At 38.2% G+C, this 13,186-nt stretch overlaps 1 protein-coding gene across 7 annotated transcripts in view; it reads left to right on the plus strand.

Annotated features, from left to right (window-relative positions):
- Window positions 1-13,186, plus strand: part of SLC8A1 (solute carrier family 8 member A1) — a 371,105-nt gene that overhangs the window by 339,767 nt on the left and 18,152 nt on the right. For all 7 annotated transcript variants that reach the window (XM_072140722.1, XM_072140726.1, XM_072140724.1 and 4 more), the window contains one exon: window positions 4,561-4,836. In XM_072140722.1, coding sequence (XP_071996823.1) covers window positions 4,561-4,836 — 276 coding nt within the window. The remainder of the gene's footprint in view (window positions 1-4,560; window positions 4,837-13,186) is intronic.

A 13,186-nucleotide genomic window follows, 5' to 3' on the forward strand; every position in this document is an offset into this window, starting at 1 on the left:
AACCTTTTTATAGTATTTACCCTCATACTGTATTATGAAGATATCCATGTTTATTGGGGAAAATTAAATATTTATTGAACTGAATAAATAAATGTCAGGCTATAGTCAGTGACCTATGGGATGCACAGACTTGGTTTTTTGTGTCTGGGTTGGTGTAAAGTACAGAGGCTAGCATTTCATTCTCATATGCTTTCTCAATGCTCAGTGTTAGTAATACAGTCTTTTATAACTGAATTATTATTGTTATGTCCTTGGCATAACACTTTTACAAATCACACTTGATGCATTGAGCAGCTTAGTCAGTGCACCAGAGACTATGTACCAAAGGGAATGCTTTACTTTTGCATCTGTGGCCCAATCGCCTGTGCCAAAAACATTTGTATATCAAACAAGACCTTTGAATCCATAAGGACTTGTTGTTTATCATGTAATATTAAAGCTACCGCTTCACTGACCAGAGTAACATGGCACAGCAGCAAATAAAAGCGCCTGCAACCTAATAATATGATGCTTGGTGGTATAGGTTGTGCACCACATTACCATACCTCTACTATTACGTCTACCATTAACTAAAACTTCCTTATGTAAAAAAAATTCTAAAACTGAATAATACAATTAGCGTCCGCATAGTACTAGACTGTAGAATGCAGAGAAGGACAATGTTTAGAAATCTTTTACATTCTAGGGGCACTAACAAATACAGTAGTTAAATAAAAATAGTTAAAGTAAAACAGCATTAATAATACATAGACATAGCAAGAAGAAGACAATCGGCACCGCCCTCTCCGCACCGAGCAGCAGAAAACAGTAAAGCAAAGTGGCAGCACTTGTGAACAAGCACAAGAGATCCCCCATTGGGGTGCACGTAGAGCTTCACAGCAAGGGACAATCCAATAGAAATAGTAAAACGCCACTCACCGGCTTCAGGGTCAATCTTTATTTTTTTGAGAGAATGTCGACAGTGCAGGGGGGATGCACGCCATGGTTAGGCGCGGGCTGTTTTGCGCAGCATACTGCTAGTATACTAGCTGTGGCGTGCATCCCCCCTGCACTGTCGACATTCCCTCAATAAAGTAAAGATTGACCCTGAAGCCGGAGAGTCTCATTTTTCTATTTCTATTGGAGTTTTGATAATACAATACAAATGGAAGAACCATCACATTATTTATCCCACAAGGTAAATGCTGTAAACAAAATCTACAAAATGCATGGATTACAATTTTCCATTCTGGACTTAGTACATATATAGCAGTTTATTTATGAAATCTAACGTTGCAGCAGAGATCATTTATTTGCATTTTTTTTGTAACATGTTTTCATCATGCAAAAATCCAAAAGCTTTACAAATACAAATTTTATACAATTCAGCTCCAAAAAACTACTGACCTGAAGAGTAAAGTGATTGTGTTATTTATAATGCATGGTGAATACTGTAAATCAAAAACATAACAAAAAAAAGTTAGGATTACGGTACATTTTTTTTACTGATGTACCTCACAGTTAAGGGTTGATAAAAGGTCATCCTGTTTAAGGGAACAATAGTGACATTCAATATTTCAACACACCCCAAAAAAGAACAATCCTTAATAATTAAAATCTAAAAGAAAATAATTGTGGCCAGGCCCAAAACTTATTAATCATTGTGGGATTAAACAAGTTGTAAGGGAAGCCTCTTGAGACTCAATGTAGGTTGGTATTTGATGCTGTTGTTGAGCTCAATTCTATCAAGGAATGTGAAGGCTTGGGTTGCTCTGACAACAGAGAACTGTGGATGGAACGTGAAAGTGTCTCCTTCGTGTGTTGGAAATATATTGCCTAGTCATAAGAGCTATTGACTCCAAGTTGATGATTTTACAAAATGAAGATGGTTGCTATTATAACAGATGATTTCTGCAATATGATCCCCGTTCTCTTGGAACTGCCAAGCACCAATTTCTCCAATGCTCGACATTTAGGAATAACTGCATTTTGACTGACTCAAATATGAATCTGAACTTGAGAATCTCTTGTGAAGGACAACAACTGATGCTGCTATTAGAGTCAGATGTTCTGTTTTCTCTCCTGTGGATTCTTTCAATTAAAGATTCGAATTACATTACAGTCATCAAAGGCAAATGCCACTGAGTCCTGTCCTGGTGCATTTGGAGATGGCACATTTCAGTCCATATCCCTGGGTCTGCAGAGACTGTTCGAGGTCACTCGGGCTGAGCTCCCAGCAATTTTTCATTTTATGATACTTCTTTTTGTGATTAACTTAATTGTGGCTCTCAGTGCAGATGTTGCCAGCTGCCTTTCAATCCTGATTATGACAGCTTATCCCAAAGCCCATATACATCCTCCCGTTCAATCCAACACAAGCCAAATTAATCATTCCCTAAAGGGATTGCTGTTGGAGAGATTTATACGTCAGTGCTGTATTTTATGATCAGGCAAAAACAAAATTTGGTTTGAATTGTAATGATTTCATAGGCCTGTCATGGCAACACTGGGGATACTATTTATGTATAAAGAATTTTTTTATGGAAAAAGGAGACAATGTCTAACATAAATCATATCATAGGTTTTGAAAAGAACTTGCAAGTCATTAAAATGGCTATTCCCATGAAGACCCGATTCTTAAATATACTCAGGATAGCAAAATAACACATTCTCTAATAGACTGTTATTAAAAAAAATACAGCATTCCACAGATATAATTCCAACCTCTCTCTATCAGTCCTGGTGTTTACAATTTTGGTTGTCCCTGAATATAACCGCAAATCTTTTAACTATGGTTGGATTCTTCTCATGAATAGCTTCTTTTGTCTGCACACTGCAATGCCCTTTGCCTTATGCCCCTGCATTACAAGACCAGCTCAGACACAGGCTGACTCTGGGAGTCTGCTAAACTATATGCAGAGCTGGAGGTGTTACAAGCCAAGGATCAGCATTAGTGACAATAAGGCACATTTACTTACCCAGTCCTGTTGCGATCCCGTGGCGCGTTGTCCGATGAGGATTCGGGTCTGCCGGGATTCAGTAAGTTGTGCGTCCGATATCCAGCAGGTGTCGCTGCTGCACCGAGGTGCACTGTAGTTCACCTTCCTCTACCCGGTGCATGTAAGTGCTGATCTTGCGACACAATTCTTTTTTTAAATTCTGCGTTTTTGTCTGAATCCATTGGGTTGTCCTATGGCCACGCCTCCCGATTTCTGGGAAAACCCGACTGAATCACGGGCGCTGGACCCCTAGTAAATGTGCCCCATTGTCGGCTCATGCTAGTGGATCTATACATAACCTAAAAAGGACTGGGAGTCAAGCACGTTAATATGGACTGTGTTTTTGCTGAAGCAAGCTATTCTGTTCTGTTAAACTGTTTTTGGAAAGAAATAAAACAGTTAGCTGGACTGTTACTGAAGTCGCCATTTGAGCTGATCCCTTTAAAAAAAATGTGCGTGTGTGCGTGAAAAAAGCAAGTCTGAAAAAACCCATTGATTACAATGGGTCAGAGTGCAATGCAAGTTCTGCTCATCTAAAGCATGCGCAGAACATGCACGTGAAAATGCAAGTGTGAAAGGGGCCTGTTGAAGCGGTTTGGATCCACTCAACACTACCTATGAATAAAGAAACATCCCTTTTGAAGTATCTTCCAAGGCCTGCTGTATGCAACTATGGTTGTTGGACGTCTGCTAGCCATTGTTTCCAAGACCCTGTTTGAGCCTACCACCTTCAGAGCAGGTCCTACTCATGCCTGAGTTTACAGTTTGGGTTGTATTTTCTCCTATAATCAGCGGGTGAGTGGATCTCGCTTCCGATGACACATGGGTTGCAAACAATGGATCATGGGTCCTTTTGTGTGGTCCGTGAAAAGCTCACATTCATATGCAGGTAGACTAACTTTGTATAAATAGCATTAAGAGGCTATAGAGCTTTTTTCTTTTCTATTAATGCTGATTTGGAACCACTATGAGAACTAAACAAAACAAAACTCAGAATAGAAAGTATAATAATGGGGTGACCGGAACACAGTACCTTGCATTGTTTGCAGCAAAGACCCCTCTTTTTTATCTAGGGCAGAAAGTGAATAAATAAAATTAATACCAGCTCTTTCTCCATGAGCCCTTGTACTGAATAGATAGTAGTAGATGATATCATGATTTTTCTTGACTTGATTTTTCTCAAGTTAAACACAAAAGGAGAGTTGAGCTACCCATTGTTTTCTTTATTCTGAAAACTGGAAAAATCAATTAACCTGAAGCTAGATCGACTTAGGAATCTCATGGAGTTGATAGACAGACTAGCATTGCTGTCCGCCTGTTTTCCTCCTGCCGGCACTCTAGCCTCCTAGTAGATCGGTCACAACCGAAAGTCACAACCATAGTAAATCTGTTCGGTCAGGCACTCATGCCCCTCCCTGCCCGTTCTGCTTCGTGACATACCCAAAGTGGCAATCGGGTTGAAGAAGCCAAGAAACTGGTGGGGAGTGGGAAATTCATGTACCAGTATATCAAATAACATATTGTTATGATTACTCACCATTTAATATTTATTACCTGGAACTTTTATGTATTTTTCTCATAGGAGAAGATGACGATGATGATGAATGTGGAGAAGAAAAACTGCCTTCTTGTTTTGACTACGTGATGCATTTCCTGACAGTCTTCTGGAAAGTTCTTTTTGCCTTTGTCCCACCAACTGAGTATTGGAATGGCTGGGCCTGTTTCATTGTGTCCATTACAATGATTGGTCTCCTTACAGCGTTCATTGGAGATTTAGCTTCCCACTTTGGTTGTACAATCGGCTTGAAGGATTCTGTCACTGCCGTTGTTTTTGTGGCTCTGGGAACATCAGTACCTGGTACGTGCATCCTGGGTTTTATTAATTGAATTTCATTTCTTGAATGTCTTTTGGATAAATGTGTAGTGTAGTGTATGATTCTTATTATTTTATAGAACTTGACCTTTTCACAAAATGTATTATCGATGCTAGTAATAAAGGAGCAGCCATGAAAACCTCCTATTCACGGACAAACATTACTGTCAGCATAAAAAGATACAATGGAATAAGTATCTACCTATTGAAAGTGGAAATGAAGAATAAATGATTAAGGCTACATTAGAATTATGTATCGGGATAACATCAGGTTGTGAATTATAAATTGACTGCCTGAAAATTGTGACTTTTTGGGCTACATTTTTATATAAATTGGTGTAATAGGTAGTTGAACAAGGGGGTTCAGGGTGGAGATGACTAGCCATTTTTACTTTAACCTGTTCCAAAAACCGCAGGTTATAGCTGAAATCTATGCCAACTTGAACCTTGAATAGATTTTAATTCCAGCGCAAGTTACGGCCAAATTTACTTTAATACGACTCAAACACATCCCTATAAAAAGGATCTGTGTTATAGGGCATTATAATATAGAATCTATAAACTGTTATATGCCCACAATAGAGACACACAATAGTTTCCACTTGCATACAGAATCTGTGTTAAAATAAAATTGTGTCTTGATTTATCACACTCTGCTGGCAATGACGTGATGAGGAGTATTGCTGTTACACCATATAAAGTCCTCATTTGAAGCTTGGACTTAGCATATGACCATTTAAATATTTTTACATTATTTAACCATTTAAATTTTATTAAGGAAGTGTATTAATAGGGGGTTGAGGAAATCGTCCACCAAAGTCAAGTGTAATAAACCAGGGACTAGAGATGAGCGGATTGAAAAGTGCACCTTGTGCTACCTAGACATATTGCTGGATTGGCAGTCAAAAATTGGTCAGATGGCCAGAGATGTCCCCTGTCCAATTACATCCATAGCTAGTTGGCTAGGGTCATCAATTTGCCGTTTCACTTTTTGGCCGTATTATTGTAAAAGTTGACTTTAGAAGGAAGGAGGCCATGGATAACAAATATGAGAAGATTATCACAAATTCCTATTGCTTTTGAAAGGTCAAATAAAATAACCTTTTTGATATTGTGATACCTTTTAATGGCTAAGTGAAATATAAGATGTTACAAGCAAGCTTTCGGGACAGCTACAGTCCCTTCATCAGGCATGGTATAACAGGATTACTGAAGTGACACAGATGTGACACTTATGCACAATGAACAGAGAAGTGATGCAAAAAATGTAAACAAAAAGACAATAGCAATAACAAAGTGGAGACAACAGGTCCGCAATTAGATGACTTGGGCAGTATGATGGTTTATTGCCTCCAAGTAAAAGACTTTGGAATCTCTGATGACCCACTATCTCAGGATAACATTTGTTAGAGGTTGTAGTGGGTCATGAATCCCTTTGATAAATTGAGTCCTGTGTGGATGGTGTCAAAAGGGGTAATGCATTTGTATTCCCAAATTCGTCTCTCATTTTATAAGCGGAAATTGCCCTTTTATGACTTTCATATCTAGGGTATTATGACTAGGACTGCAGAAGTGTTTAGCCACAGGTAGATGTTTCTGCTCATCTTTTATTGTGTGGTGATGAGACTTTATCCGGGCTTTAAATTTTTGTCCTGTCTCTAAAACATGAAGGCCGCCCACAGGACATTTTGTGCACACAATCGGGTAGACCACATTAGAAGTGGAACATGAAAATGTTCCCGGGATGTTATATTCCTGCTGTGTGTTGGGGATCTGTATTCTGACATTCTGTATTCTGACAAATTATTTTTGTATGTTGATGGTATGGAGCTCCGGATCATAATATTCCTCAGGTTTGGGGGTTTACCACAAACACGGTGCCTGGATGTATGAGTAACAGTCCCTGGTTTATGATCCCTGATTTTTATAGATTTTGTAGATTTCTATTAATAGTTGTAGTAAATGAGCGTGCTCCGCACTATATGCAGGCAGCTGTTAGTAATATTTGGGGTCAAAGTTAAAAGGCTCATTTTAATGCCTCATAGCCCTAGTTTTTTCATGGAATTACTCCAATGGTACAACTTTAGGCATAGCTTATGCCTGAGGAGTCACTGACCATCTTGATACAAAAGTAGACAAAACAAAGTGTTGTTGACATCATGATAGCTGCTCAATGATGTAATGAGAATTTAAGTAAATGGAGCTAAGGGTTAACATTGGAGGTTGCATATATTTATATATAAATGTGTGGCTGAGTAAAGCAGTATACTTGGCTAAGCAATTAGAATACAACATAAAACATGAAATAAAATCTGTAGTATCTGCTGGTCAGCAGGGAGGAAGCGGCACTATTCTCCGGCGGCAGAGGCTGGGACTGTTATCCTGAGACAAAATCATAGAAGTAAAATCCTTCCTAATAAGGGGTGATAAACTGTACAACAAAAAAGACCTGAATCCGCAAAATTCAATGTTCATGTTAAATGTCAATTCACCATCTAGGACTTTTAATGCTTTTTTTCTATTTCACTTTTTAAATCGGTTTGTAGGAAAAATATTATTGTGTCCAAGGACATAAAACATGCATCTGTTTTTATCATCAGCTCCGTGTTCGTCTGGAGATTGAATTTTCCCCATCCGATAAATTATTCACAGCACTGATTTAACTTTATAAACATCTTAATAGACTTCGTCTTAAAGCAATTTTTCAGTTGCCAAACAATGGCGAGAACTTCAGCGGTTCACAGGTTCTCATCACAGATATGGCTCAGTCATGAGTAATTCATGGCTTTGTTACTCTCCTATGTATATGAAATGTATATAATGTGAACCCCGGGGGTTCATTATCTGTGTGTATCAAGGTAGTCACCTGTTCATGTCATTATCATGAATGTACTGTGTAGATTTTTTCAGTACATAGAACATGGGCTGTCAGGGGGATAGTTCCTGTATAGTGCAGCATGGCCATTGTATAATTTACTTTTATCCAGCTGGAAAATGTAAATGGAACACGGCTAACCCATGACTGTGGGTGCAGTGTGTAATTGACTTCTTAAAGATATTGGTCACTAATCTCAAAGTTTATCATGATATGTATAAGTCCCATATATTGTTTACCCTGTTGAAATTTTGGGTTTTCTGCCAGGAACGGCAGGTCATTTGACCCCTGGGAAGCGGGACTCCAGACTTCCTGTAATGTCCTGTGTCCTGCTGGCTTCTGGCAGATGTAGGAGGCTGCACATTGTCATTATCTTCTGTATGGCTCTTTCCATTCACTGGAGGCCAAGAGGATGTGGGACATCATGACCCTTGTCACCTGGGGAAGAACCCCAGACTTTAGCAGGGAAAGTACTACACTTCAGGGCCACTTTATTAAGGACTTATACTTACCCTATTAAAGTTTGGGTTAAGTGGCCATGCCCTTTAGAATCTATAGTCATCATTTTCATATGTTATCTTTGGATCTTTTCCCTTCTTACCTCTTCATCTGCTTGTTTACACTGAAATGTTTGCTGAATTGCATCTTGCTAGAAAGATAGACAGAAGCTCATGAAGGCTTCACATTACATAAACCGGGGCATTGTAGTCCCTGCTATCAACTTCATTATCTCATCTCTGCTCTTATAGTTTTCCCTCCATCATTCTTCCCCCCCCCCCCCCTCCTGCAGATGAGCCGACAGAAATTTCCTTGGAGTACTGGGTCAGCTAATGGCTGCATGAGGTAGGGAGGGAGGATGGCAAGCTGAGCAGAGATCAGATAATGATGATGATTGCAGCCTTGTAACAGATGCCCCCATGACTCGAAGCAGCCTGCTGGCAAGAAGCCAGGTACAGTTTTAAATACTAATAAAAGTCTGAGGGAGCAGCTGTGTTAATCATAAAAGCAGTATGAGAACTAGTATTAAAAAGGCTATGGGAACCTGTAATTGGGTGAATATGTATGATGATGACACTTTACCTTTGAGGAATAACCTTTCATTTTGAATGGTTGCACAATGTTAGGGACACTGTAATACATACAAGTGCACCTGATAAATGGGTGTTTGGATAAGAACATGTCTAAAATGTCTGGAGTACTAGAAAGGATATTTCATACTGTAGCTGGTAGTTAGTGGGGTAAAACCTGGTGACAGTTTTAAATGAAAGCTCCTTAAGGGAGAGTGTCGCACATAACACTTTAGGACAGTGCCTATGTATTTTTGATGCATATCAAAAGTTATTCCAGCCTGAAAGAGTAATATAAGACTTCATGTTGGAAGCTAGTATATAGAGGGAGTGGATAGATGATTATCTCACCAGATACTTAGTGGCTGAATAAGTCTAATCTCCCTATATTGCTGGGCAGTGGGTCTTATTGTAGGATATTTGGTTAATCACCGTCTTCACACGGTTTATAATCAGGGATACACAGCTTAGTGGAAGATATTCAGGGAATCTCTTCTTTAAATGTTTGCCGTATTATGGAAAGCTTATGCCATGTGTAACATCTATAGAACGCACATTAATATAGCAGATACAGTGGAAAAATGACAGATACAGTTGGTACAGAAAGTATTCAGACTCCTTTAAATTTTCACTCTTTGTTTCATTTCAGCCAATTGGTAACATCAAAAAAGTTCTTTTTCTACTCATTAATGTACACTCTGCACCCCATCTACACATAAAAACTGAAATCACATGTCATAAGTATTCAGATCCTTTTGCTCTGACCCACATATTTAACTAACTTGCTGTCCATTTCCTTCTGATCCTCCATGAGGTGGTTCTATTCCTTCATTACAGCTGCGTTTAATTAAACTGATTGGACTTGAATAGGAAAGGCACACACCTGTCTATATAAGACCTCACAGCTGACAGTGTATGTCAGAGCACATGAGAATCCTGAGGTCTAAGTAACTGCCCAAAAAGCTCAGAGACAGAATTGAGGCAAGGCACAGATCTGGTCAAGGTTACAAAAGAATTTCTGCAGCACTAAGAACACAGTGTTCTCCATAATGCATAAATGGAAAAAGTTTGGGATGACCACAACTCTTCCTCGACCTGGCCAAGATGGGTATAGAATTATATCAAGATTCATGTGGCTGAGCTCCATAGATGCAGTAGGAAGATGGGAGAAAGTTCCACAATTGAAGGAAAGATGAATGCGTTCAAGTAGAGAGATATCTTGGATGAAAACCTCTTCCAAAGTGCTCTAGACCTCACACTGGGCCAACAAGACCATGACCATAAGCACACAGCTTACCACTTGGCTGCAATAAAACAAACAGCGAAAAATTTAAAGGTGTCTAAATACCTTCCGTACACATAGTAATATAAGCATTTTATTCTCCACACCCCCTGTACCTTCATGGAACTTTGTTTAATAACTTTATATTGCTTGTTTGAAACTCGCCCATGCAGACACAAAGTCAAATGAAGGTTATATGGATGAATGCTTCCATGTCTCCTTGTATTATAACATACTTTATCATTAAGACAGGTAGAGAACAGCCCATCCTTTCTGTCATTCCTCCCCTGTCTCACACTTATATTTCTTAGCTTTATTCCTGTTCTCCCCAGTACAGAGGTAAGGTCTTCTATCCTATTTTAGAATAAGCATTGCTTTGTGTATATAAGATTAGGCTTGCTTGCCGTACCTCATGTAAATTACTATTCTTTTGTATTGTTAGTATATTCTACTTAGGCGGAAGCCAGTGAAATTGCTTCTTTTTGATCACTTACATTCTGCATTTCTTGCATCACTGGGCTCAGTGTCATCTACATGCAAATAAGGAAGGTGATCATCAGAAGACTTAACAAAGTTCATTTCTAGCATTACTATATATTATGTATATTATATTATATATGTATATTATTATATAATAATAATTATATATATATATATATATATATATATATATATATATATATATAAAATAATACATTATATAATAATAATATAATAATATATATATATATATATATATATATATATATATATATATATATATATATATTATATGTATATTATAATATATATTATGTATATTATATTATATATTATGTATATTATATATATTATGAAATAGTCTGATTCCCTTTATGGAAATATTATAACCATTGCACTGTATTTATGTCTTCATATTTTGCATCTGTAGGTCAGTCTACCTTTTCTTCAGGGATGACCCTAGTTACAGTACATTGCCATGTTATTAGCCAGCCTGACAAGCTGCTTCCCTTGACTACAACTGAGATCATATATTTAGAAAGTAATAGGAAAGGCCATATTGTTCACTGACTGCCGGGGACTGGAAATTGATAGAAAAATAGCAATTTAAAGGGGTTGTCCCAAGTGTTTTAGTTATTCACAGGATAGGGGATTACTAGCTTATTGGAGAGGTTCTGACTGCTGGGATCTCCACTGATCACGAGGACAGGGCCCCCAGCTCTCCAGAAACTGTCCTCACTAGTGGGAGGAGCAGCAGGACAAGCAAGTGTCACTCCATTCACTCTCCATGGCACCGGTTGTAGAAATCCTATCCTGTGCTCAGCTATTTCCTTCATCCCTATACTATTGATGACACATGTACATACTGCCAATTCCTTGATGAGCTGGGAGTCCCATTCTTGTGAACACTGTAAGTCCCAGCACCAATCAGTTATTTATCCCCTACCCTGTGGATAGTGGTTAACTTAAATTCTTGAAACCACCCATTTTAAAGTTTAATTTTGTGGTTTTGCCATCGTTTGTGTGCAGAGCTGCGAATTAGGTTACCTTGTTGTAGTTCTATATAAATCATTAAAAACTGTGATGTTTCTTCTATGAAGAAAAGAACAAAATGTAGCAATGTAAGAAGTAGAACAATGTAGAAGTTGGTCACAAAATTTAGAATTGACAGAATATATCACAATTGTATGATAGATGCCTGTCCCAATGCTTGGACTTCAAGAGGTCAGGCTGAATGGAGAGTTGGCCACACATGCACAACCTCTCTCCATTCCAGTTTATGAGAATTCCTGTAGATCGGCTGAATGGATAGTAGTTGTGCACGTATGGCCAAATCTACATTCAACCTGGCTGCAGGAAGGCTGTCAACAAACCTGTTTCGAGGTGTCCATTATTTCTTAGGCTAATAATACTGTACAGCAAATAGAAAGGGAAACACATCTCCATGTAGTTGAAGTCTCTCTGCAGGTATATGTGTTTTTACAAATTTCCCTTGTAGTGACACTGCAAAGCAAATTAAGTATTACAGGAGAAATATTAAAGATGGACCAGTAGACCACCTTCTTCTCAGGCAATACATCCCCCATAGCCTGACAGATGAAGTTTCTTTGTATTGTTTGACTTTTAGTTTCTATTTCTTCTACATAATATTTAATTTCAGCAACTCCAAAAGGACATGCTCAAACCAAAAATGTAAAAGTGTTCACAAATTGCCTACAGGGTAAACTATAAGAAAACTGATAGTTTGAGCTAGTTATAGAAATCTCGTTCTCTCACTCAACAGTAATTCCTCTAGCACAATAGATTAACGAAGACTTAGATGTTTTTAGCTGTTCATTGGCTCCACACAACCCCTTAAACGAAGGTTTGGAAAGCCATTTTCCACAGATTATAACTCAATTCACATGACAGTAAAAATTTTTTACTGGAACTAACAAATTGGGTGGTTCTTATTCAAACGTGGCAGCCGCCAGTGTGACTTAATAAGTTGGCAGCTCAACTTTGAGGCAGCCAGGAAATACCAATTTCTATGAGACATCTTTATATGTATGCTTCTAGCTCGAAAGTCTGTTAAGGAGTATCAATCCATGAAAAACACTATAATGACATTTTAAAGCCAAGACACAGCGTCTGCTAGCATTTAAGCCAGTTGGATCCCCAAAGAGTTAATTATCTCTGAGAGAAAGCATATCATACTGTATATCAGCAACTGTGCATATGTTACGCACTACAAAAATGCGCCAACGCGGTCAAATGGCTTTGACATCCGAAGCTAAAATTTATGAGATTAAGACCAGAGTCTGCTGTCTGTGAGTCTGCACAGAAGTTTTCATTGACTCTCCACTATATAAGGCCAGGGATTAGTATGTAAAGTGGTACGCTTATTCAACTTGTTATTTATTACGTGAAAATCACATTTTGTAAGGTTTTGTTGTATCACCAGCATAAATACTGCGTTAATAAGGAGAAGAATGATCTCATACAATATATCCTAAGATTCAATACAAGCCATTTATTAGTTATGAAATTATCCCTCACATGTCCTACAAACCTCTGTAAAAATAAAAACGGATTTGTAGAGTCCATTATGAACTAGGGAGTTGCTCAAAGTAGTGATTTTCCAGGATTTTC

This window comes from Engystomops pustulosus, chromosome 3 (genome assembly GCF_040894005.1).
Source record: "Engystomops pustulosus chromosome 3, aEngPut4.maternal, whole genome shotgun sequence".
NCBI lineage: Eukaryota > Metazoa > Chordata > Amphibia > Anura > Leptodactylidae > Engystomops > Engystomops pustulosus.